The sequence below is a fragment of the Scomber scombrus genome, chromosome 9 (assembly GCF_963691925.1).
Source record: "Scomber scombrus chromosome 9, fScoSco1.1, whole genome shotgun sequence".
Lineage (NCBI taxonomy): Eukaryota > Metazoa > Chordata > Actinopteri > Scombriformes > Scombridae > Scomber > Scomber scombrus.
In genome coordinates this window covers 11852981-11877375 of record NC_084978.1, presented here as the reverse complement: position 1 = coordinate 11877375, position 24395 = coordinate 11852981, and the positions used below count along the sequence as shown (strand labels likewise).

The following is a 24395-nucleotide window of genomic DNA, read 5'->3' as shown; positions in this document are numbered from 1 at the left end:
CAAACACACACTGTGCAAAAAGTATAAATAATGAAATAATAACCAGACTGATTAACAGTGACTCAAAGCTAACATGTCATGTTATGAATCTCTCCTGTGACATGCTAATGAGGAGAGGGAAATGTTGATGCTTCACTGTCATCTCATCCTGAAAGTATTTGCACAATTCTTTTATTTTAAGGCTTTGCACACCACTTTAGCAATTGACTGTAAATTGTTTTTATCACTAACAGTGTCATAAGCATGACTGACAACTCTGAAGATGACAAATAGGTGCCCAGGTTTTAGATCCTCAAGGGATGACTTTCACAATATTTTGCAATCATTTTCAGAAGTCCCACTGTGACAGACAGTCCTGTTTTTTGATAGATTTGATATTAAGATTTGAGATACAAGAAATTGCTTGTTTAGCAGTGGATGGTGTCAGACTTGTGACTTTATACTTAAGCCTCTGTCGACTGAGGGCTTATGTTCCTTTTGATCTCCAAGCCATGCCTTTGGTGTCTCTGATCCCTTTGTGACCTTTCATTTGAGGCTTTAAAACAGTGAATCACAAAAGGAGCCCAAAGAAGCTGTAACTGAGCTACTGCAAATCACTGTTGTAGTCCCACGGGTCCATCATGATTGACAGAGTCCTCTGCTCCTCATGCTGACCCACATTTCACTTTTTGTCATCTTAATGTCGGCTCCGGGTATATGATAATTTCCCTGCACTGACAATCTCTTGTGGTTTTTAGTGTTGCAGATCCTGGATTTCTAATGGAGACACAAGAACGCCAAAAAAAAGATATAAAGCAACAGTGCTTTTAAAATTCCATGCAACACAATTAAACAATGTACAGCTAAAAAAGGCCATATCACTGTTCATCTATATCCTTAAAACACAGCATAACACCTGTGGATTCTTTAACTTAAAATTAGGGTTGGGTACAGTTCACATTCAAACCGATACTGGTATCGGTACCCAACAGTACCTTTTTCAGTACTTTACTCTCCGTGTAATAACAAAAATGTAAAAAAAACGAGTCCAAACTTCTCAATTTCAACACTGTTATGAAGTTAGAACATTTTTTTGTCTAAGTAAAATTAATTACTAATAAATTGTTAATAAGCTAGGAAAAATACGTTGTTTAGGCTACTTGTTGGAGCTGCAGCTCTTCATCAAACATCATCATCACTGTGGCTGTCTCTGCTTGTCCTCCAAATATCTTCAGATTTTGTTATGTCAACTTGTTTTTACTGAAGAATAGCACCGCTAACAATGCTCACGAAGTTCCACTAACTCAGCGATAACTACATTTCATTTCCCCCCGTTAAAGGAAAAGCAATCAGGAGATAGCAAAATACTTTTAGGTACAAACATGAACACAGGAGATAAGTTTCAGGGTCACATGTATCAGTAAACTAGGAGGGATTAAAAGGCCCATAACACAACCTTCTCTCAAGGTTACCAACATTTGGCACTGTTTGGTCTAACATGAATCGATACTCGGTAGTATTGATGTAATAATTGGTACCCTTAAAAGTACAAAGGTCAGTACTCAATCCTACTCAAAATACAATACACTATGAATTTTGCCATGTTTCATCTCACAACAGGCTGATATCTGCTGAAAAGCGCTATTCTCAACATTCATGTGTGAGCTCCTGTCATTGCAGCTGCTTCTGCTGCTTTACAACACCACAGACGGGTCCCAAGGACTGAAGGCATGCTGGGAGTCTGAGCAACACAGAGGACTCTGCTGAAGAGTCTCATCAGTAAAAGTGCCCATCAATCCTTGTATTGGAATGTGGGGATCCTCCCCCCCTCCTGCAATGACTCTCGAGTGACAGATACAGCTGTCAGGTATATGACCTTACCACCACGTCAGACCCAACACAAGGTTAATACTGCATCACTGTGTTAAAGCAGCGATGACAGCTACTGTTTGGTAAATATTTCCTCTGATTTAGACAAAGTGGTTCTAACAGTTATTTCCAGTCTCCCAATACAGATGGATTTCATGCTTTGCCAAATTAAGTTTTGTTAAAAAAAGGTTTTAACGTCTCTCATGAATAGTGACCCCTAGCAACCGTAGCCGGGTCTGTCAAATTTGAAGTAATGTCCTTGGGGCTGTAGTAAGAGTAAAAATGTGTTCTTCTTTTTTTTTCCTACAAAAGAGCAACCATGTAAGAATTTACTTAACAGTAGGGCTACAACTAATAATTAGGTTCATTATTGATTAATCTGTTATTTTCTCCATTGATCAATTACTTGATGGCAACCACTGTTTCCCAAAAACCAAGATGACATTCTCAAATGTCTAGTTTTGTAGTGACCAGCAGTCCACAAGCCATTTGCTGTTGATTATCATATCAAGGGATTAAAAAAAAAAATCACATTTTAGAGGCTGGAATCAGAGAATTTGGAAATGTTCTTCTCAGAAAATGACTAAAAAAGTATTATCAAAATAGCAACAGGTGATTAATTTAATATTTGGCAACTAATTGATTAAACGACTAATCGCTGCAGCTCTACCTAAAAGTGTGTTTAGTTGCTCTCATGTAATGTAATGCAAATGTTAGCATGTCTGGCAATTAAGCTTCCTCCTCACAGTAGTAACCAAGCGTTATCTCCATGGCCAACAAGAACATATTCAACTAATTATGTTAGTTTGTAGGATTACAGGTTCCATTAAAAAAACTGCTACTGGCAGATCAACAACATAGCATCTCAATCTGTGAGAAAGCTAATCCTGGATGATCAGTTTCGGCTTTTCACTGGATTTGAGGAAGTTTACGCTCCAGCAAACCCTGCAGTGTTACCTCTGAGGTAACATAATGGTTGCTAAACACATCAGTTGGATCACATCTTTTAAAAAAAGCCTTTTCTCTGATAGAATTGAAAGCGAAAAACATACAAATAATACATAATATAAAAAAACAGTGAGATTTTACATGTTTGTTTCTTGCATTTAGAATACAAGGACTGATTAGCTGTACAACACAAGAACAATACTTTATTTCCACATGTATGTGGATCATTGACTGGTGTGGACGCTGACCTTCGTATCTGTGACATGCAGCTTTGACAACAGTCTTTTAGTATATTATTATGTATGTATTTGAGTATTGTGAGTATTATGCATACTCAAGTTCCCTTTTACAAGATTGTTTTTAAAATAGCTGGAAACATTAAAAGGTCAGCTGCAGACCACATTTCTACCAACTACTTGAGCTATTTATTTATTTAATTTTCATTCAAGATTGCAAAATTGACCAACTAGATGAGATGCTAGTTTTAGTCTACCGCTGTCTGAAATCAAGGAACCATTGTGTCTTACACGAGAATGAAAAGCTTTGACAGGCGTCGCAACAGTAACTAAGGGGAGCGGACCTTAATGAACAACTCTGCTAACTAAGAGGCTGTTCAGGTGTTTTATAAGAGAACACAGTGGGAATCTATTCACAGTAAAAAAAAAAAAAGGTTGATGGATGATGGATGATGGATGATTAATGCGAAAAGATTGGTGCCTGCTTTTAAGGCATTCTGGTCTCATTATAAGAATGACACATGACTGGCAACCGCCTTGCAGTGTGATTCACACTTAAAAAAGAAGAAGAAAAGAATCAGGATCGGTATTTGCACTGCACCCTACATTTGAGAAGACCCATCATTTGTATGCTCTGGTTGGCTGGCACAGTTCCTACTCAGTGCTGCAGAGAGCCAGCCACTTTCACAGAGAGAAAAACATGATGTGTCATGCTTTGTCCCTCTGCAAGCAAAGGACGATATGTGGATAAGTTAATTGCGAGCATTACATACCAATATTTGATGCACTCATAATGTCACCATTTGCAAGTGAAGATAAAGCAGTCTTTGTTGTGTGACATTGAGTCTGAACTTGACGAGCCTTCACACTGACATACCAATTGGTACGCACGCACGCACGCACGCACGCACGCACGCACGCACGCACGCACGCACGCACGCACGCACGCACGCACACACACACACACACACACAGTACTTCACTCCTAAATAATCACTGCCTTTATTTCATTAGCATCTGGGAAAATGAATTAAATTTAACTTTTCCAAGTCAGTCTGATAGAAATTGCTCTGCTGTATCAAAAGAAAAATGTTCATATTTCCATTTCTCATTTACAGTTGCAAATTGCATGTCCTCCTCCCATATATATTTTAGAAGTCTCCTGTTATGACTGGAATATAATCTTTCAAAAAAAAAAAAAAAAAAAGTAGAAGTGACTTTCAGAGTAACACATTTTCTGAATATCTCTAATAATGGCAATAATAATATCTTTCAACAAAACACAATTTGGCCTTATATGTGTTTGATTTCCGCCTGAAGCTTTTTTTCTCCCCAATTTCTTCTGGTTAGTTCCCCTGACCCGCTGCATGCTTCCTCAGACCACGTCCACACTGGCTAAATTTGAAAGCACATCTTTGTCTCTCATTTTTCTCCTCTTAAAGCAGTTATTTATCTGAATCTGAAAACATCGGCTACACACTTTAGCTTTTGGAAATGACCCTGCATTAATTTGTCAACATTCTGTTGCCTCTCAAACAGGTGATCACACAATATAACTGTTGTCATTATCATTATTTTGTTGTATGTCACCTGAGAGAAGAGGAAGACAATGTGCTTTAGACATAATGATGTTTCAGTGGGGATTGAGATCTTTATAAACAACCATTTGTATGAATGTTTTCACACCTCACTGTGTAATGTAGCGAGTCCTCTGAAATAATAGGGACTAGTTAACGCTGCACTGGGATCAAGACTCAATTGTGTAGTTCGGCAGCTATCAAAGTTTAAGAACTGAAAGACTTGCACAGACTGGTCATTAAACATTACACACTATCTTAAGATTTAAGAATCTTAGGCTGATTTCAGACCAACAGTAGCCCTGTAAGAAAAAACGCAGCCCCCTCATTTATTTCAATGAGGCCAGTCCGGCAACGCTGGCTGGGTGACCACAGATGGGACTACAGCAAAAAGGTTGACTAGCGAAAAAGTTAAAAATTGGCTCAACCTTTGCCAGAACACATCATCCAGCAAGACGATTAGAATCATTTGTAGCCAGATTGATGTATCTATGGTTTTCCTTCATGACCGTTACTGCCGTGGGTTTTAAAATCTTAGAGTATTAGAAACTGCTGTGCATTGTGTTGGTGTCTGATTAGCCTTCAAACTCACGGATCTGTGACTCAAACTGGGCTTCCTTGATTGTATTTCATGTCTCATCAGTACAAGAAGATAAATACCCCCACACCAACGCATCTTTTTGTGTTGTTTGTGTTGTGGTCTGAAGCCTTCTTACTGTGGATGTAATCTCAGTGAAGCAACAAACATGGTCTTAACTATTATCACTTTGTATCTGTGTCTCTGCTTTGTCCAGCTTTGTCCTATGATGTCTGCACATCCTCTTGTGTTTACCACAGGTGGGAGGCAGAAATGTTTGCTGCTGGTGTTGAGATCTACTACCTATTAGCGTCCGCAAACTGACAAAGACAGTATCTAAGTGTTCTAGGCAGCAAACTGCCTGCCACTAATTATGTATTACATGGGAATTAGAGTCTTTGTCCTGTGGCCTTTTCTCATGGCTCCATAGAAACATAGAATGCTGAGGCTGGGCTGGTGTGTGTGTGTGTGTGTGTGTGTGTGTGTGTGTGTGTGTGTGTGTGTGTGTGTGTGTGTGTGTGTGTGTGTGTGTGTGTGTATTGCTCTCCTTTTGGCACAGGGCCCATGACTTTAAGACAATTTCAGCCTGCCAGTGAAGCAAGCCTCAGGTGGTTCAGAAAGCCTTTAGAAACCACCTGGGGAGGAAAGGTTAAAACTTCTGCAGAACACACACACACAAACACACGCAAGATCCTCTAACAGCAGTGATCCTTCTGAACTGTGATTATGCCTGTGGCTATTTACAGCATTCATAGTGTAATTAATTAATCATACATGCATTTCTGAACCATTAGACAGTGATCATCATCATCAAACATAAGAGCTGTAATGATGATGATGATGATGATGATGATGATGATTTTGTTGAAAGCGCTGTCTAAACAGTTTACAAAGTGCTTCACAAACACATACAAATAAAATGACAATGAAATAGACACCAAAAGTAAATTAAATAAAAAAACTATTTGAGCACATAAAAGCAATCAAGTTCATAAATGTGCCTTTGGCAATTACATACAATAAGTGCCCTGGTGGCATTAGACACAAAACATACAACCTCACTTAATAAACCCACAAGATGGTTTTTGCATCCTAAATTCAATGTCTTTATTTTTTATTTTCCCTTTCACTCCCATGAACTTTGTATCTTTGAATTGTGAGTGCCTTTTTAAAAATCGTTTTTATGCGTACACATCACTTTCTACACCGGCTTGTTGTTTACTTTGTCTATCTGCCATTTGTTGCTTGTCAGAGTGGATTTTCTGAGCTTTTTTCACTAACAACATTTGCCTAAATGACACTGATGAGAGTGGGGAACACACAATAGTAACGTTGTAGGCCAGGAAACCAAAGTAATAAGCTGAAAAGCATTAAAATACTCTGTAAAGCTGAAGGGAACTCTATTAATTATAGCCACTATAAACAAAGAACAGAGCGGCTGGACTGAATTATTATTATTCTGTCTGTCTGTCAAGATAAATTATTTTCATGAGCTGTTTCAGTTGCATTTTTTGCTTGTCATCTTCATTCTTACCCGATGGCTATGAGAGCGTCATGGCAGTGATATGATCTCATGTGACTTTAACTGAGCGCCACAACATGAGTCTTGTCAAAGATGCTGCTGATAGAGGTTGATTATAAATGACATAGTGCTCCTTTAAATCTCAAACTCCCCACCTCATTGTATCATTCAAGGACCGAAACCAAAACTGGCATTCGAAGGGAATACAACAAGAACACACACATTGTCACACACACGCAGACTCAAGCTGTTACAAGTAAACTCATACTCCAAAGATCCAAACAAACTTTAATACTACAAGACCTTTGCAACTGTGCAAGTCAGTCTTACAGCGCCTAGCCCCCAGATCAAACGGACCTGGGTTCCCACTTGCAGCAGTGATTCGAGTTAAGAATAACAACTGCTGTCTCTCGTCCAGATCTAATCTTTGTTTACAATTTGCTCCCTTCACACAGCAGCCCTTACATTACGTGATGAATCTGTATGTTTGTTTTCTTTTTTCTTTTTCAAAACTGTATCGGGGGAATGTGGAGCTAAGAAATAAAGGTGAAAAGTAATGTGTAAAAAAAAGTCAGAAAAAAGTGAAATGCACATGGCCTAAAGGAAAAAAAAAACCCACCTGTATTGCCACAGTGGGAGAACATGTCAACATCATGTTCCTACCTCTAGTAACAGAGAGTGATTAATAGTAAGAATAATTTTTAATTCAAAGTACCTTGACAAAGAAACATTAGCACATGTAGTACAATGAGGAAGAGGAGGTGGCATAGGGAGTGGAGGCTCTGACATGGGTATATTATCAATTCATTACATACAGTGCATATAGACTTGAGTGCATTGTGATGCTCAGTACGGCAGGAATTTATTTTATATATCTGTTAATCGCTTAAATGTCCTTACGCAGTGTTTGTGTCCATGTTTGGATATGGACAAAGCGGTGAGAGATAAGGCTCAGCTTCCCACATACATATCCTTTCTGGCCAAACCTCCTTTTTAGGGAGAGCATCGATTAAAAACAAGGGTGGTGGTGTTGGCGGAGAAGAGGAGATGATTATCAGGGGACTAAATGGTCTCTTTTCAGGACCTGATATTTTCAGAGAGTGTGCAATGTCACTCAGAGGAGCACAGGTTTTCAAGGCTTCAGCAGACCACTGAATCACTCTCAGTCAAATGACATGTTTTTTTTTTTCTCAGCTGTTTAATATGCAGTGTGAGTTTTCAAATTCTTGCAGCACCAAACTTGTAAGCAGATGTTAATAAGGATTAGGAGTATTTAGAAACTCCACAAGCCATTTTAGAAAATTCATTATTAAAGGATAAAACAGGCAAGATTCTGGATTTTTGCTACTGTTAACAAACCCCCCCCCCCCCCCCCCCCCCCCCCCCCCCCCCCCGAAAAAAACAGTGTTGACTCTACTAAAAGGTTTTTTCTGTGTAGCCAAAGCCTGATGTAGCTTATTCTGTATATTAGACTTTCATTGTTTTCCAGAAACTATTAAAAAAACATAAATGAGCCCTACTGTTGCGCTCTCCTTCACAAACTGGCACTATAGTTAATTTGAAGTCAATCCCACATACAGCATCCTGGTACTATAAAAATTAACTTGCAAACCAACTGTGTATTAAATAGTTAACAGATGCATGTGTTACTCCTGTTTGTGTAACATTTTTCTAAGATCCACAGTATCCAATATTTTAATTTAAAAAAAACAATATATTTGTGATATGTTTTTAAAACTTTATGTCTGCCTTATCCTTTAAAACGTATGATTCGCCTTTTCTGTTTTTGCCTTGTTGCAGCCTATAAAAAGGAGTTAGTTACTCCTTTAAATATAAACTTTTCACAGCCGATATCCTGAACTTGCCTTTGGGGAGAAAAGTAAGCACCTACAAGGCCCTCAAGAACTTAGCCCCCCCCTACCTTGCTGACCTCCTTCATCACCACGCCCCCTCCCAATCCCTCAGGTCCGTCTCTGCCAACTTGCTGCAAGTCCCCCGGACTAAGCGCCGGACTTGGGGTGATCGGGCCTTCTCAGTTGCTGCCCCCACCCTATGGAATTCACTCCCCCCTCACATCAAAATCTCCCCAACCCTGTCCTCTTTCAAATCTGCACTCAAAACACACCTTTTTACACTAGCCTTCCCCACCTAGCTCCCACTGTACTCTTCATGTTTTAACCTCTGTTTTTTTTTTTAACCTTCTATAATTAATAAAGATTTGTTTACATAGTTTTAATAGGGAAATAGGGAAATTGTAAAGCGACTTTGAATACCACATAAAGCGCTATATAAATGTTATTTATTATTATTATTATTATTATAGTCCAGCTCTGTCTTACTACCATGACACACTGTATTTTCTTTCAGTAAAAATTAAACATTGCTGCTGTTGGAAAAGGATTGACTCAAAGAGTGAAGAAGCTAAAAAATGTACTGCTGCTGAACGTGTGAATACCTCTTTTCAAAACTTTGAAGCTTAAATTACCATGCCTTTTTCTGGGTCTTCATGCAGTGTTTGTTTGATGTCTAACATTAGGTATGTGCGACATACCTGACATTGCTTTATTTTGACTGTAGGTGGATATTTTGCTGTCTCATTTTGCCAAATTCAATCGACTCAGCTTTGATGTCTGAAATTGCTAATTTTGCACCATAAAAGCAAATAATGTTGCCTTATGCAGGGTTTCATACGGCACCAATTTATCATAGAAAATACAGACTACATGTTTGGAAAGATGATTCATACACTGGTTGAATGATTTGATTTATATCCACTTATGCCAATAACTTTAATGTTTAGCTCCTCAAAGTTGTTACTTATAAAGCAAATAAGGTACATAAGGACATGTAAGGGCAGTACTTTCACAAAATGGTGAACTTCATTTTTCTCTCAAAGGTATTTGAGTTCTAATAAATCTAATATGAGCAACAGGAGATCAATAACAAATTAGACAACATGTAATATTCACTTTGATCAGTGTGCCACCTCTAATTCTTTCATCCATCAATTTCCTTTACCAATTATTCTCTAGAGTGTTGCGGGGAAGCTGGAGCCAGTCTCAGCTGACATTGGACAGGAGGCAGGGTATGAGATGGACAGGTTGTCAGTCAATCACAGGACTAACATATAGTATAAAGACATACAACTAGTCACACTTACTTTCACACCTACGAGCAATTCAGAGTCACCACTTAACCTAACCTGCATATTTTTGGTGTGTGGGAGGCAGCCACAGGGAGTCTCTTGCTGTGAGGCTACGATGCCAACCACCACTTCTAACCTGTTATATCTCAATGACCTCTGATGAACAAATTAAAATGCTGAAGTGCATTTACAAGACTGAGTGCCTTTCTCTTCTCCAAAAAAAAAAGCCTTATTTTAGCTCAAGTTAATTTTTCAAAAGAATACACCAACAGGAGAGGTTTATTTTTTGAAGAAAATACAAGTGAGGAATGAAGTGGGTTTTACAGTGATTAAACAGTTATCAGTGGAAGTAGAAGAAGTGTTAGCAGCATCAACTGTTGGAAGACTAATAGTGTAACAAGTGTTTAAAAAAACAAAAAACACTCATTAACAAGTACAGTATGTTCCAGCATGTATAATACCTATCGTGACAAGGCCTGCTACTGAAAATAGCAAGCAAGAAAAAAATGAGCTGTTGGAAAAATGGGAGTCTAGCAGTTGTTATAGTGAGTACACTCTCACATAGTGATGGGAGGACGTCTGAGGAACGAATCGGCAGTGTGCCTGGAAACTACAAACACACACACACGCACACAAAGAAAAAACAACATATGCACAGCGAATAAAACTGAATAGTAATTATAGAACTTCATATGTTTTAATAGGCTATTTTATGGATAAATACCATCCATTGTTTCTGTTTCAGAAATGACAGTTACGTTAGTTAATGTGCAGTTACCGTCAGGATGATACTATTAGCCTGTGTTGCCATGAATCCTGTCAATACTACATCAGGCTTAATGACGTTTTATAGCTAGAGTTGAACATATCCTGATACAGCAATTAAATGACTGACCTGTCTCATAAACACAGCGCACTGTAACGTAACATCCTTTGCTTATTTTCTAGTATGAGGAAGACAGTGTTGTGATCTAAGTTGCTGACGGTTGGGAAAGAATTAGCCTCCTTACCAAAACCTTCTGGTGGGACAGCATATTAATGGAAGTTTGGCAGAACCTTTTTAAGGTTCACCTTGAAAAAAATCAGTCACTATGAGAAAAAGCATCAAGATACCTGGTCCGGTAGCACAGAATTCCATCACTGACTCCAACAATGCTGCGTCGGCATCTGCCTGTGATAGAAGGCAAAGTGGGTGGAATAAGCAGAAAAATAAAGTAAAAAGGAAATTAGTGTGATTGCCAAATCAGCAGTCACAATAAAGATAACTTTGCTATGTTACCAAATACCACTGAATTGATATATTCCACTGAGGCTGCTAACTTGAAACTATGAAGATAATTTACAAATCTTAAGAGTCTTGAAACAAAGGTGATACTCATTAAATGCACCAATACATTACCATTTCCCCCACAGCCTCACTGCTTTGTAGGAGTGAGGCTAACATTCCAGCTGACTTCATTAAGTTTCATTTTCCATTTTATCTCTCCTGAAGTGGACCATTAAGTCGGTGCGCAAGGGTAACTGATCAGCTAATCTGCCCGTGATTTATGTGGCAGGGAAACTAAGGACTTAACTGAGCCTCAGAACACATTGATTACTGACATGGTTAATTGGCTAAACCCACTGGTACATTGAGACAGGCTTATTGGAAATGTCAAATCAAGCGGCTCATTTGCATTCATGATGTATGGTGTCTATTCCAGCTTCTGCCCATGCAGCACAAACTGACACGCATAGCTGTAGAGGAAGGGCCTGGGATCTCTGCCTTGAATTTGCAACTGACCATCTGGACTTCCAGGATGATAGCTTTGGTTGGAAATCACCCCCACCCTCCCAAACCCCAGCCCCACCCCCACGCCATCCACATGTCTGTATTGGATGCGCTTAGCTGACATGTGCTGAATAGAGGATGAGAGCTCAGATAACTCCTGATGTGAGACGGACTCAATACACCTATGGGGTTTGAGTAAAGATCCAGCCTTGAAAGCAGATGTCATTGATTGAATGGTGTCAACAGAATGGATAATATGTTGTTTTATTTTCTTTCTTTCTTACTGCATTTGTGTGTTTTGGAGGTCAAGGCAATGGCTGGAACTAGTTTGCAGATGAAAGAGCATAGAATTGAAAAAAACTTAATGTAAGCAGATGGTGTAAGAGACATTACAAGAGACATCAGAGGTGGTATGCATTTACAGAATTTGAATAATAGGGTCGTGTTGGTTGATTACAGTATTTAGGAATATATTGGTAGGAAAAACCTGAGAAGACACACCTAAGAAAACATACTTACAATTAATTCTTGATTAGAAATAGCAAGATGTAGGTTTTTGTGGACTCACATTAAGGACCAATGTGTAGGATTTAGTGGCACCTAATAACGAGATTGCAGATTGCAACCAATTTAATGCCAGTGCCTGGGAAACAAAAAAAAAAGAAAGTCAGCAACCAGATTTTGGTTTGTTTGTTCTGACCTACTGTAGAAACATGGCGGTGCAACATGGTGGACTTTGTGGAAGAGGACCTGCTCCCTATATAGAAATAAAAGGTTCATCCTTATGAATATTATATTCAGTTTCTGCCAAATCAGGCTAGATACCACTAAATTCTACACACTGGACCTTTAAGGAAAGCTGGAATACAAACAAAGACACTTTACAAATGTTATTGTTTTTCCATTACAGTATAATTTTTTTTTTTTAGTGCACAGTGCAAGAACACAAGAAACACTCAAAGAAATTAACTAGAGCAAGGGTCTGTTATGACCCTAGACCTCATCCAATGAAAATGTTTTACTTTTAACTGGCTGCACACCTGGGGTCAACTTCTTGGTGTGTATAATTATGTATATGTAAGTGCTGTATGTTACTGTATGAACTGACACATAACATTTTAATCATCCATGGCAATTTGTCAAAGTAGTTTCACTTGATTTTCCCTCATATTTAGACAATGCTATTTGAATACTGCTATACAACCACTTAGTATAATGCTGGTACACCACTTGACATAAAAATCACCTGCCTGCCATCCTAGCACACAGCCATGCAATAGAAAAACAGCAACTCCTATCTCACCAGCTGTTATATTGGCACATTGAGATAAGGAGCAATAAACGCACATGATACTGTGTGATCACTCCACCACAGCAACAGATGAATATCTATGGTTCTTTCACTTGTTAATGTTCTCGGTATATTCTGTACATGACACATACTTATTATTGCAGAAAGGGCTTGCATCATCCAGTGGAGCTCAAACCTATTCGGGACAAGATATGCCACTAAATAAATGACAACAATGTTTAGCTTATGTAATACTCTGCCACTCACACAGTTACTGCATGTAATTTATTCACCCTGCATTACAAATACAATATTTCATATATTGTATGCTGTGAGAGGTTAGTGACAATATCTAAAAATCATTCAGCCATGAGGCTGTTCTCCTTATAATCAAGCAGCAAATGCTGTGGCCTACAGGCCCAGTTGTAGGACACTAGATATGCACTAAGCATAATATCCATTGTAATGAATTCAAGCAAAGTTATCAACCTAATAGGGGTTATGTTAAAAGATAAACCGATAGGAACAACTCATGCAAGAAGTGATTTCATTCAGTGTTCTTCAAGAGGATTTTTTCATTATAAAAAGAAGAGTTGTGTGGTGTGCAGGGAATAATTCCTGACATCGAAAAGAGTTGAACTGCTCTTGCACTGCTCTTGAACTGCAATATTCTGTTTTAGGATTATTGGCTGTGAAAAAATGTATTCTATTCATGCAATATCTATGCTTTCAACTAAGAAGACTTAGTTGACTTAATTTGACAATTGAGTCATTAGGAAAACGAAGATCAGGCTGTTCTCTGCAAAGGAAGCTAAACAGTACCATCAGTATGCTAATATGGTCACAGAGACAATGTTAACCTGCTGATGTTTTGCAGGTGAACATGTTTACCATGTTGACTAGTTATGTTTGTTAGCATGCTCATATTTGCTAACTAGCGCTAAACACAAAGTACAGCTGAGGCTGAATATTTTATTTTAGTTGAAGTTGGCGCTGAATGAAAAGTTTAAGGGTCACTTAAGTTTCTCCAGTTTATCCTGAAGAAGTCCATGAATGTCAGAGCAAAATTTAATGGCAATCCATCTAATAATCAAGGTGCGATAGTGTGGTGAATTGACCCATCTTGCAATCCCTAGAACTATGTCAACAGTGGGGCTAAAAACACAAAATACAAAACTCAAAGTACATCTTTCTTTATTGCTGCTGAACCTGAGAACTATCTGCCCGTCTATGACACATAATATCTTGGATGTCTACTCAGAATTGAACCAAACTTCAGATCCATCAACTATGTCTATGAAAACTGTAGTGGCTGGTCTGGTAGGAGTGTTGTAACGAGGAGTGGATTTAACATAATGCTCAATATCCCCTTACAACTGTTCACATTTTTCTTCTTCAAAGTGTTCTTTACTTTCCTGTTCTCCCCCTTTCTTATTCCTGACATTTGGGTCAGACTTTTCAGCTTGCCTCTCTTTTATTATGAATTTCCCGTCTCATCTCATAACCTTACAACTCAGCTGCCATCTGAAATCCCCTTATCTTTCTGCTCTCTGTTGTGCTCTGTTTGGCTCTCCCGCAGCTCTGTTAGAGGTAATAATGGCCGGCAGAGACTGCTTGGTGGCTGGAGACTCATGCTCAAGTGATGAGACTTGTAGCCCACGTCTGCGGACTTTGCGTCAATGTGTTGCGGGCAATGGCAGCATGAAGTTGGGCCCCGGTGCGAGGAGCCAGTGTGCCAACGCGGTATCGGCCCTACTGTCAAGCCCCTTACATGGCTGCCAGTGTAAACGGGGAATGAAGAAAGAGAAGAACTGCCTGAGCATCTACTGGAGCCTACATCAGTCCATCATACACGGTCAGTGGTTACTGGATAGAAGGAGTCTAAAAAACTGTCACAACTCCATTTTATTTACAGACTGTAGCTGATGAGCAATGGTTCATTAAAAATAATACAGTGTATCATTTATGTTTCATACAGTTTAGATGAACTGTGATGATACAACATTCACACCAATGATCCTTGCTGTGTCTATTATTCTTTCAGGACTCAACCTGGTGGAGAGTTACCCTTACGAGACAGTGCAGCGGGATTATGACTATGTCCGCTTGGCCTCTATTACAGCTGGCAAGTTCACTGACCTTCATTTACTTTCACCTTATTTTATACCATTTTACCCTTTGAAAATGTTTTGTCCTCATAAGAATACGACTCTCCTGAATGTTTCCTGGAAGCCTGCCCAAGGCAAACAGAGGTCCGTTATGTTCTTAGGACATGCACAGTTAAACGAGTATCACCATTTATCTGAACACATTTCCAGTATCCATAATGACATTATCTTCAGGTATGGCAACCTCATTCATATCCAGTAAAATGACATGACCCATGAATGATTCTACAACACACTTTTGTGTACTATCAACATAGAATGTATTATTTATTATTGTTTCAGGTTCATATAAAAAAAATCTTTTACCATGGAAGATTTAAATGACCTAGAAAATCAAAGATATGTGTAGGCATATGTGTAGGCATATCTATCTACCACCCCAACCAGAACACCTGCCACTGTTACAAAACTATAAATACCATGCTGCAGAAAACTGATGACTCATCCCTGAAGCAAACAGTTCAAATGGTTCAGCCAGGCAGCATGTATACAAAAGGTTCATTCAGAAGTTGTCACACTGAGCACCAGGGTTCACTCTCACACCAAACATGCCTATTCATGAATTGAGGATTACTTTACTTGTTTATGCGAAAAAGGCATTGGAGCATTTTTTGTTTTATCACATAACACTTATCTTCAGATCTGATTCTGTAGACAAGTGGATATAAAATATTGTATGCATTTCCTGATTCTTTATAAGTTAGTTCTTTCATTACTTTCAATTATATATTTTTAAAGGGGACCAGTAATGCTTTTTATTATTTTTAATCATATATATATATATATATATATATATAATCTTTGAATGTCAGATGTTCATATTAAACATGGCCAAAGTGTCAAATATGTGGTAAACGTATGTAGAAATAATCCCTGTGAGCAAAAAGGACTGGCTTGAGACTGCCCTGAATGCTTGGTTTCCAATGTTTGTTTTTTTTTTTTTGTTTTTTTTACAATTTTAGCCCAAGCTGATGTCAGCTTGCGATAGATTTCTTTATATGGTCTTCTGCTCCAGTCACAGCCTGTGAGTTCATTGCTCCACTCTGCTTACATTAGGGCATTTTTCCATTGTTTTAGGTGGTAGTCACGAGTCATGACTTGAGTCGAGCTGTTACATTTTGAGTATTTTTCCAATAAGCAGCAGGGAAAAGTAAAATAAGTAGTTTACCTTTTGGGGGTGTGCAGGTCATCTGCAGCTCTTCATCAAACATCATCATCACTGTGGCTCTTTCTGCTTGTACTATTCCTCTCTGCATTATTACTAACTGGTCTGCTGAATAAATAGCTCCAAATATCTCTGTATGCTGGTGTGTCTGCTAATTAAGCTCTGCTAATTCAGTGAGGAACATATTAGATTTCCTGTAAATTCTTCACAATAAAAGGTATTAAGTCATTTAACATGAAGCAGTAAAACAGGAATTATTGGGTTTGCATCTGCGGTAATTTAACACGAATGATACGGCTGCCCCTCGGCAGGCTTCTGGAAATCTGGCCAAACAGGACAGAGTGGGCTCATAAAGAGGGGGGGCTTAAAGAGAAATGAACTAGGTTTGCCTGTTAAAGATAGAGGTTGAACTGAAGGGCTGCAAGAAGGGCCAGTCTAAGTTAAATACGTTTTTTTTTTTTTAAAAACTCCTTACTGCAAAGCTATTCCAGTGGAGTCCCAAAATGAGAACAGAGCTGCATATGAGCATAATAGGTCCCCTTTAATGTTTGATAAAAGCTACATTGTTTGTGATGTATGTACACAATTTTACACAACAGAAAATATTGCTTTTACTGTGGTTACCTTGAAATAACCAATGGAAGAATAGACATTTCAACATGGTACTGATGCACATTTTACAAATAAAAGAGGAAGTTGCAAACAGTACATCACTGTACTGAATACTGAAATAGCAGCCTGTACTTGTGGAAAATGGCTCCCTGTAGGTTAACAGCTGACTAGCTTAACTAGTAGGATAGAAGGTTTTCATAAGAACAGAGAGACTTGGATGTCTCTTAAAAGTCACATTGTTATTTTGGTCTTCAGGAGATTAGCCTCCATTGTTTATTTATGGACAATTTCACTTTGAAGCAAAACTTAAATTCATATCCGCCTATCTGAAGAATACATTCCACAGCTCAGATACACTCTTATTCATACAAACACAAAACCTTTTTGCTCTGTTGCCATTATTCTTTCACTGATATCTACGATTGTCTTTGAACTTACTTCTATCCACAGACTCTGATGTTGGTATGACAACTGTGAATCGCTGCCTGGATGCGGCCAAGGCCTGCAATGTGGACGACTTGTGCCAGAAGCTCCGCACAGAATATGTCTCAGCTTGTATCAAACCCACTGCCAAGTCAGGCCTGTGCAACCGACCTAAATGCAATAAAGCTCTTCGCAGGTTCTTTGACAGGGTCCCTGCCGACTACACACACGAGCTGCTCTTTTGCCCCTGCACGGACACTGCATGTGCAGAGCGTCGAAGGCAGACCATTGTACCAAGCTGCTCTTATGAAAGCGCGGAAAAACCCAGCTGCATTACACAGATGCGGATCTGTGAGGCCGACTATGTGTGCAGGTTAGAATGAAGCTTAATGGAAGCTTTTAATTGACTTCCATTTATTTCGGTGTCTCTCTCATGCCTATAGATATTAAAGTTATTTTTCACTTATCTATGGTCTCATATAGATACAATAACATATGGCTGTAATATAATTGTAATCCCCAGGTTTATTTTGCTTAGTAATCCATCTCTTTTATCGTCGTATACCAAACCAGCTTAACTAATGTTTGGTTATTTCCAGTTTATTCAAGTACTCCTCAGATATAGATTTCACATATACTCATCATATATATTTGGGCCAGTGCTGTTCAGTATTATGACTCTTTGAAACCAAATAAACAGCCATTCAATCAACAAAATGGCCCGCTGTTTTACCCTAAAGCTTTCTACCACCATTGGTTAGAACACCCCAGAGAGTCTGTTGGAATAACACATTAAATATTTAGCCCAGATAAAGAGCCAGATGGATCAGAGTTATCGCTCATTGCTATCTCTGGTCATGGCCATTATTTTTCACAGCCCCATTACACTCAGAGGGCTTTACTAATGATCCCAGATCGGGGGGATGCAATATATTACTCTTTCTATCACTTCCACATTACAGTCCAATGCTTTCAGTCCTCACCACAGCCAACAATATTTCTTTATGTCAGAGGGGCAAACTCTTAATTAAATGTCCAAGTAATAGTAGAAAAAAATGTATAAAAAAGAAGCAGAAAACTTTTTACATAAAATACAAGGCTCTACCATGTTATGACTAACCAGTGCCCATTGTTCCTTTATTGTAGGTCTCGCCTGGCACAGTTTCAATATGACTGTGAACCCTCTGAAACGTCTGCCAGTGGCTGCAAGCAAAGTAACTACGGAGCATGCCTCCTCGCCTACACAGGGCTCATAGGTAGGTGCACATCTGAGAGGTAACACGTAGAAAGAAGACATATAAAAAGAGAAGAAAAATTAGATGGAGGAGGAGAGATGGAGTCACTGTGTAAATACAGAGTGTATGAGAACATATGTGCTATATTCCGTGTGAGACGAGGAAAGAGAGAATTGTGCAGCTACAAGGAAGCCGAATGACTGAAAGCTAGAGGGTAAATTAATAAATACAGAATAGGTTAAGATGAGTGGGAGAAGGAAATTAAACTTCTAATACTAAACCAAAGGTCAGAGTTCAAGATGGTGCAAGAAACAAAAGCATAAAAATCTTTCATTATCGATAAACAGAGGCCCTTTATGATATGCTGGCATGTTTAATTTGTTTTGTAACACTCCGTAAAAGAAGAGCAGCATATTCTTTTCCACCCACTGGAAAGAGGAGCAAACCTAACCTAATGCATTTCAACAACCTCAAATGGTGCCCCTCAGCACAAACACATACTTGGCATTTTCATTCCTGTCTTGTATTTATTAAAGCAGCTGAAAACCCACCTTCCCACTATATTGTGAAAAAAACAGCCATAGAAAAAAAAAAACTCAAGGTCTGAGACTTGTGTGACCTAAAAAAGAGAAAATTGGAATGCTTCTCAGTATCTCTATTATATCACAGAAGTCAGTGCAGATCAAGTCTAACCAGCAATACTAGAATATTAAATGCCCTTTACATCAGGGCTGTATAGAGGAAATACAGTGTCCATCCTGCTCATGAAGCACTATGAACACGGTGTAACAACTCAAAGACATATGAATATTTAACACTGACTGACACCTGGTGCGGTTTCTCTACAGGAAGTACAATAACTCCCAACTATGTCAACAACTCCACATCGAGCGTGGCTCCATGGTGCTCCTGCTCGGCCAGTGGGAGCCGGAGGAAGGAGTGCGATGATTTCCTGGGATACTTCACTGACAACATCTGTCTCCGTGAGTGTCACTCTATCCCACGATGTCCTCTGCCCATGGAATGTACTGACTCAGGTTTTTGGGCTAGAGGTTGTGTTTATATAGAGGTATTTGCTTTCACATGAGGGGGGGTGTGTGGTGTGGTTGGGGGGGGGGGGGTTAGGGTTAGGGTTAGAATTTGACTTTGGCATTAATGCTTTGTTTAACTGGTGCTGTTAAGTTAAAAGTATATAGCTGATATGTTTTACAGGCATTATTACAGGCTACATTTTGGTCTGCTCCCATTTATGAGTCTGACACTGGCAATTTAAAAACTCCATGACTCTTTACAGGAAAACTAGGCCAGCAGCAGTGAGATACTGTAGCAAATGTTGCAAAATGTAATGTAAAAACACTTTCTATGCAGCTCAGAGGACAAAAATTGCATTGCCAGACTGCAAAGATTAATAGTTTGCCTGAGATCAGAATCGCACCTATTTATTATTTCACTTTTTTTTTCAGATAACTGTTTATAACATTACCATTTATATTCTCCATATTCAGCAATCAAATATATGTTGCATGTACAGGTACTGGTGTTTGGTTGTGTACACTGCATAGGAACCATCAGATTGGTATCAGCAGAGAGCAGAAATAAAGCATATGAATACTTTCAGCCTAAACAGGGCAAGACCTTTAAGTATATAAGGAGAAACGCTGTCACCATAGTGCTAAAACAAACACTGCTCTATAAAGCAGCAGGCACTTACATACTCCACAGCTGGTGTAGCCACTGTGATGATTTCTTTATGAAATAAAATACAAAAGTGGCCTTTCATAATCAGAATAATTGGCAATGATGACCTGTGCCAGGGGGCCTCAAAACAGGCTTGTTATGTGTAAAGCAAAATGGGCAGCTTCTATAGAAGATAGTGACAGGGCAAAGCTATCAGGATCCAGTGAGACAGATGTTTCCCAGCATGCTCAAACAGCAGCTGCGCGACATGTGTTTAAATCTGAGATGCTCTGCTTTTTGGTAAAAATTAACAGTATGCTCTATCTGTTTCTCTCTCTCTCCTATTTACTCTCTCACTTCATCATCTCTTTTTATTAATCATCCCCTTTACGCTGTTTCCTCAGTAATTCCACCTTGGATGTTCAGACAGTAACTTCATAGTGAATTATAAGCAACTGGCCATGTGATTGTTAGGTAATTTTATATGTAATCTTTTCTAACAAAAATGATGGAAAAAGTTAGAGCGTTAACTTCCAGAAACTTTTTGCTGTAGAAAGCAGTTTTTTCCAAAACTCATGTATCTGTTTTAACCCTTTAATGCATATAAATAACCTGTAACATGGATTGAGCAGCAAATCAAAGTAATACTGCTTCTGAACTTTTCAGACTATACTTTTGACAGAAAACACACACACACACACACACACACACACACACACACACACACACACACACACACACACACACACACACACACACACACACACACACACACACACACACACACAATCCCCAAAAAATATTTCTGTTGTTGTGTTTTCTACTTACTTATAAATGACAAGATATGTTTTTGTTTTTTTAAATCATAAGGGTATTTTTCAACATAGCCTATTTTAGTATGTTTATATGCTGTCACTGTACCTGACAGACAATTGTTAAAAGACTGCCAGTCTGCAGTCATTTTATTGGTTTGTGAGGGTTTGCTTTGGTACAGTGGTGGTTTCAGCTAAATATTAACATCAGCCTGCTAATACACGGTCGCCCATAAAGTTGGAATAATTTTGTTTCAGACACATTCCTCTTTTTATTTTCTATTTATACACAGTAATCAGTAATCACCTTTGACCAGGTGCAATGAGATTGATCAATACAATTTTGAGAACATATACACTTTATCTATCAAGAATAAATCATATCGTCACAATAATTTCATGAGAAGAAGTAAAAAAAATATTTTATTCCATCTTTATGAGCAACCGTGTATGTTTTAGGGAGAGGGAGACAGGCAAGTATTGAATTTCACAGCAATTCATCGAATTGTCAAGATATTTCAGACAAAACTATGAATGTCTGGGGATCATGAAGTACAAAATGTCATTGAAATCTATTGAATTGCTGTTGAGATATTTAACACCAGCCACAAGCATGGCTACAAAACGCTTGTGCAGTTGCAATGAGCGAAGGACTTAACTGAATAAAATGAATGGATTGAATGGGATTTAACAGTCCCAGTTCACTAAAGACTTACATACATTTCAAGAAATGTTCTGAAACCTGAATAGTGGAAAAATAGTGTAAAATGAAGTCTATATCAAAAGAAGACCAAAATCTGACCAACATGACCAACAGTGCACATCCTGTAGCATGGACTTCAGTATGAATAGAAATGATTATAGATTGAAGAAGTTAAACTGGGCAGTTTAGAAAAACAGTAGACAAACCTAAATAGTGGAGACAATAACATAGACAAAAGGTGAGTACATGAGATCATTTCCTTTTTGTTCTTCTGCCATGTTGCATGATGCCAATTCTCAACCTAACACCCTTTTTTCCTCTCATGAACCCTGCAGTGGAGTGTGAATGAATATCTATCTATCTATCTACCTATCTATCTGATATATATATGAACCCATACACACAATGACCATCTTTGCTTGATGTTTGCAGCGAGGTGAATCTTTGGCCAGCCTTTCTTCGGGCCTTCTGCCTGGAAAAGATACAGAGAGAGGTCTCAGAGTTGTTTGGCCAGTGCAAATGGTCTATGAGTTAATGAGGTCGATGTGGAGAGGCAGGTGCAGAGAAACTTGAAGCGAATACTGATTCAGTTTTCTTTTTTTTCCTCTCCTCTGCCAGTCAAATCCAAACTAGCTATGGCCCTGCAAAAGCCCTCATGCAAAATTTACAATTCAGAACTGCAGGCTTCTGTCGTCATTGAATAAGACACTCATGTCTTATTCAATCATGGCAGAAACTCGATGGAACTCAATGAAAACAGATCAAGACGATGTTGCTGAAGTTGAATTAACTTTTTCACTGCTATGTCTCATGGATCAGGGAATGCCCTCACAGCATTTGGAAGGGAATCAGACCAGCAGCCGACTCTCAGCCAGCCCAGTACACCCAGCCCTGAATACAGCAGCAGACAAAACAAGAACAGCACTTCCCAACCAGAAAACATAGAAACTATCCCAAACATCATTGATACAATAATACCTACACAGGTGTGTAGTTTTGTTATGTTTTTGTTTTTTGTCATGGTCAGCATTTGCTGCATCAGATTCACACACCTAAACATTGTCATACAATTATGTTGTACATGTTTAATATTAAATATTGGGGATGTTAGTTGACTGACAGAAAATGTATCAGCAAAAATGTTGGTAAATGATTAAATGTTTACATGCTTTAAGAAAAAATGACAAACAAGTACTGGTTCCACCTACTCAGATTTGAATATAGGGTATAAATATGTAAATAAATAAATAACATTTTTTGCTGAACTTTTGACAAACAAAACAGTTAACAGTTAAAGCCTGATCTCAAATGAAACTTTGCATTTATCCTGACCTATAGTTCTAAGAGGAACCCAGACACAGAATATCTGTAGCCTAATTTTACTTTTTACTTTACTCAGTAAGCATCACAATAAACTTAGTGAACTAATCCATAATATCAAGGACATCTAAATATAGGTCATAAACTAATCTTTCTGTGTCCTCTAGGCTATGGGGAATGAACTGCTAGTGGGCAAGTCCACCTTGCCTTCCAACAGCCTCCCAAAATCTGCTTCACCTCCTACCCTAATGCTTCAAGCTGCCTTCAGCCTTCTGTTATTGCTCCTTCATCTGCTCAACAATGGACACTAAAGACTGCAGGGGAGCGTGCTGAGGACCCTCCCAGTACCAAGCAGATGGGAGGACCAGTGCAGTTCAGAGGAAAATGGACCGTTTGGCATACTCCTCCTTCTAAATATGTACAGCGATTTTGTTTTTTCTATTTTTGTGTCTAAGTGGTCCAGTTCCACCTGCCAGTGCTCTCGCTCAGTGTGGGCGACTGATGCAAACCGAAGCCGGTCTGTACATTTGTACATTATTGTTGCGAATGAGTAAAGCCAAAATGAAGTCAAAGTATTGCTTTTGTGGACTAAACCAGCTCTCAGCTATCCAACAACATCAATTTTCAAGAGTTAATATGAAAATATTATGCAGATATGTACAGTATGATTCAAAGACATGAAGTATGTCAGTACCCGTGAAGATTTGCATTATCAACAGAAGCTCTTATTTGAAATATTGTGAGAAAAATGATTGGAGACAACCAGAGGACTTTGTGTCTGCTCTGTACATGAAATGATTGGACAGCTGCTGGAGTACATGGGGCTTTAATACCACTCTCCTCAAGTGACTGAAAGAGGACCTTTATTTCTGATCAATACTGGAATAGAGGAGAGACAGAGAGACAATAGAGCTACAATTTGCTCAGACATCCTGGACAAATGCCCTGATTCTAAAATGTCCAGCAGCACTATCCAGAAGAGATGTGGCAAAGCAAGGTACATAAGGCAAACCTTTGACATTATAATCACACTTGCCATCAAGACTGTTGCCCTTTGTCACATAACTTTATTTGTTATTGCTAAAGCTACAGTAGCTGTTCATAGAAAACAAGTCCTTGGTCTTAAAAGGAGATTATCAGCAAAGACAAGTCCCCGGACTTGAAAGGAAATAATCCGAAAAGCAGTAACTGTTTACCTGTGGCTGCTGTACTACGTGTTTGTGAGTGTAATACCCTTTTATTTCTCATTGTGTACGTGAACATTGCTATAAGGGGTTCTGAATTTTTGTGCCAGAGGGGAAACAAGTAAATGGTTTGTCTTATTAAAGCTTCACCAACACCAGAGTGGAGGTTGTTTTGAGATTA

The 24395-nt window shown here is 38.7% G+C and overlaps 1 protein-coding gene across 1 annotated transcript in view; it reads left to right on the top strand.

The window, feature by feature from the left end:
* Positions 1-23341, top strand: part of gfra4b (GDNF family receptor alpha 4b) — a 40262-nt gene extending 16921 nt beyond the window's left edge. The window contains exons 2-8 of the mRNA XM_062425866.1: positions 14495-14770; positions 14960-15040; positions 17311-17656; positions 18430-18539; positions 19367-19501; positions 22530-22696; positions 23198-23341. Coding sequence (XP_062281850.1) covers positions 14495-14770; positions 14960-15040; positions 17311-17656; positions 18430-18539; positions 19367-19501; positions 22530-22696; positions 23198-23341 — 1259 coding nt within the window. The remainder of the gene's footprint in view (positions 1-14494; positions 14771-14959; positions 15041-17310; positions 17657-18429; positions 18540-19366; positions 19502-22529; positions 22697-23197) is intronic.
* Positions 23342-24395: the final 1054 nt, after the last annotated feature.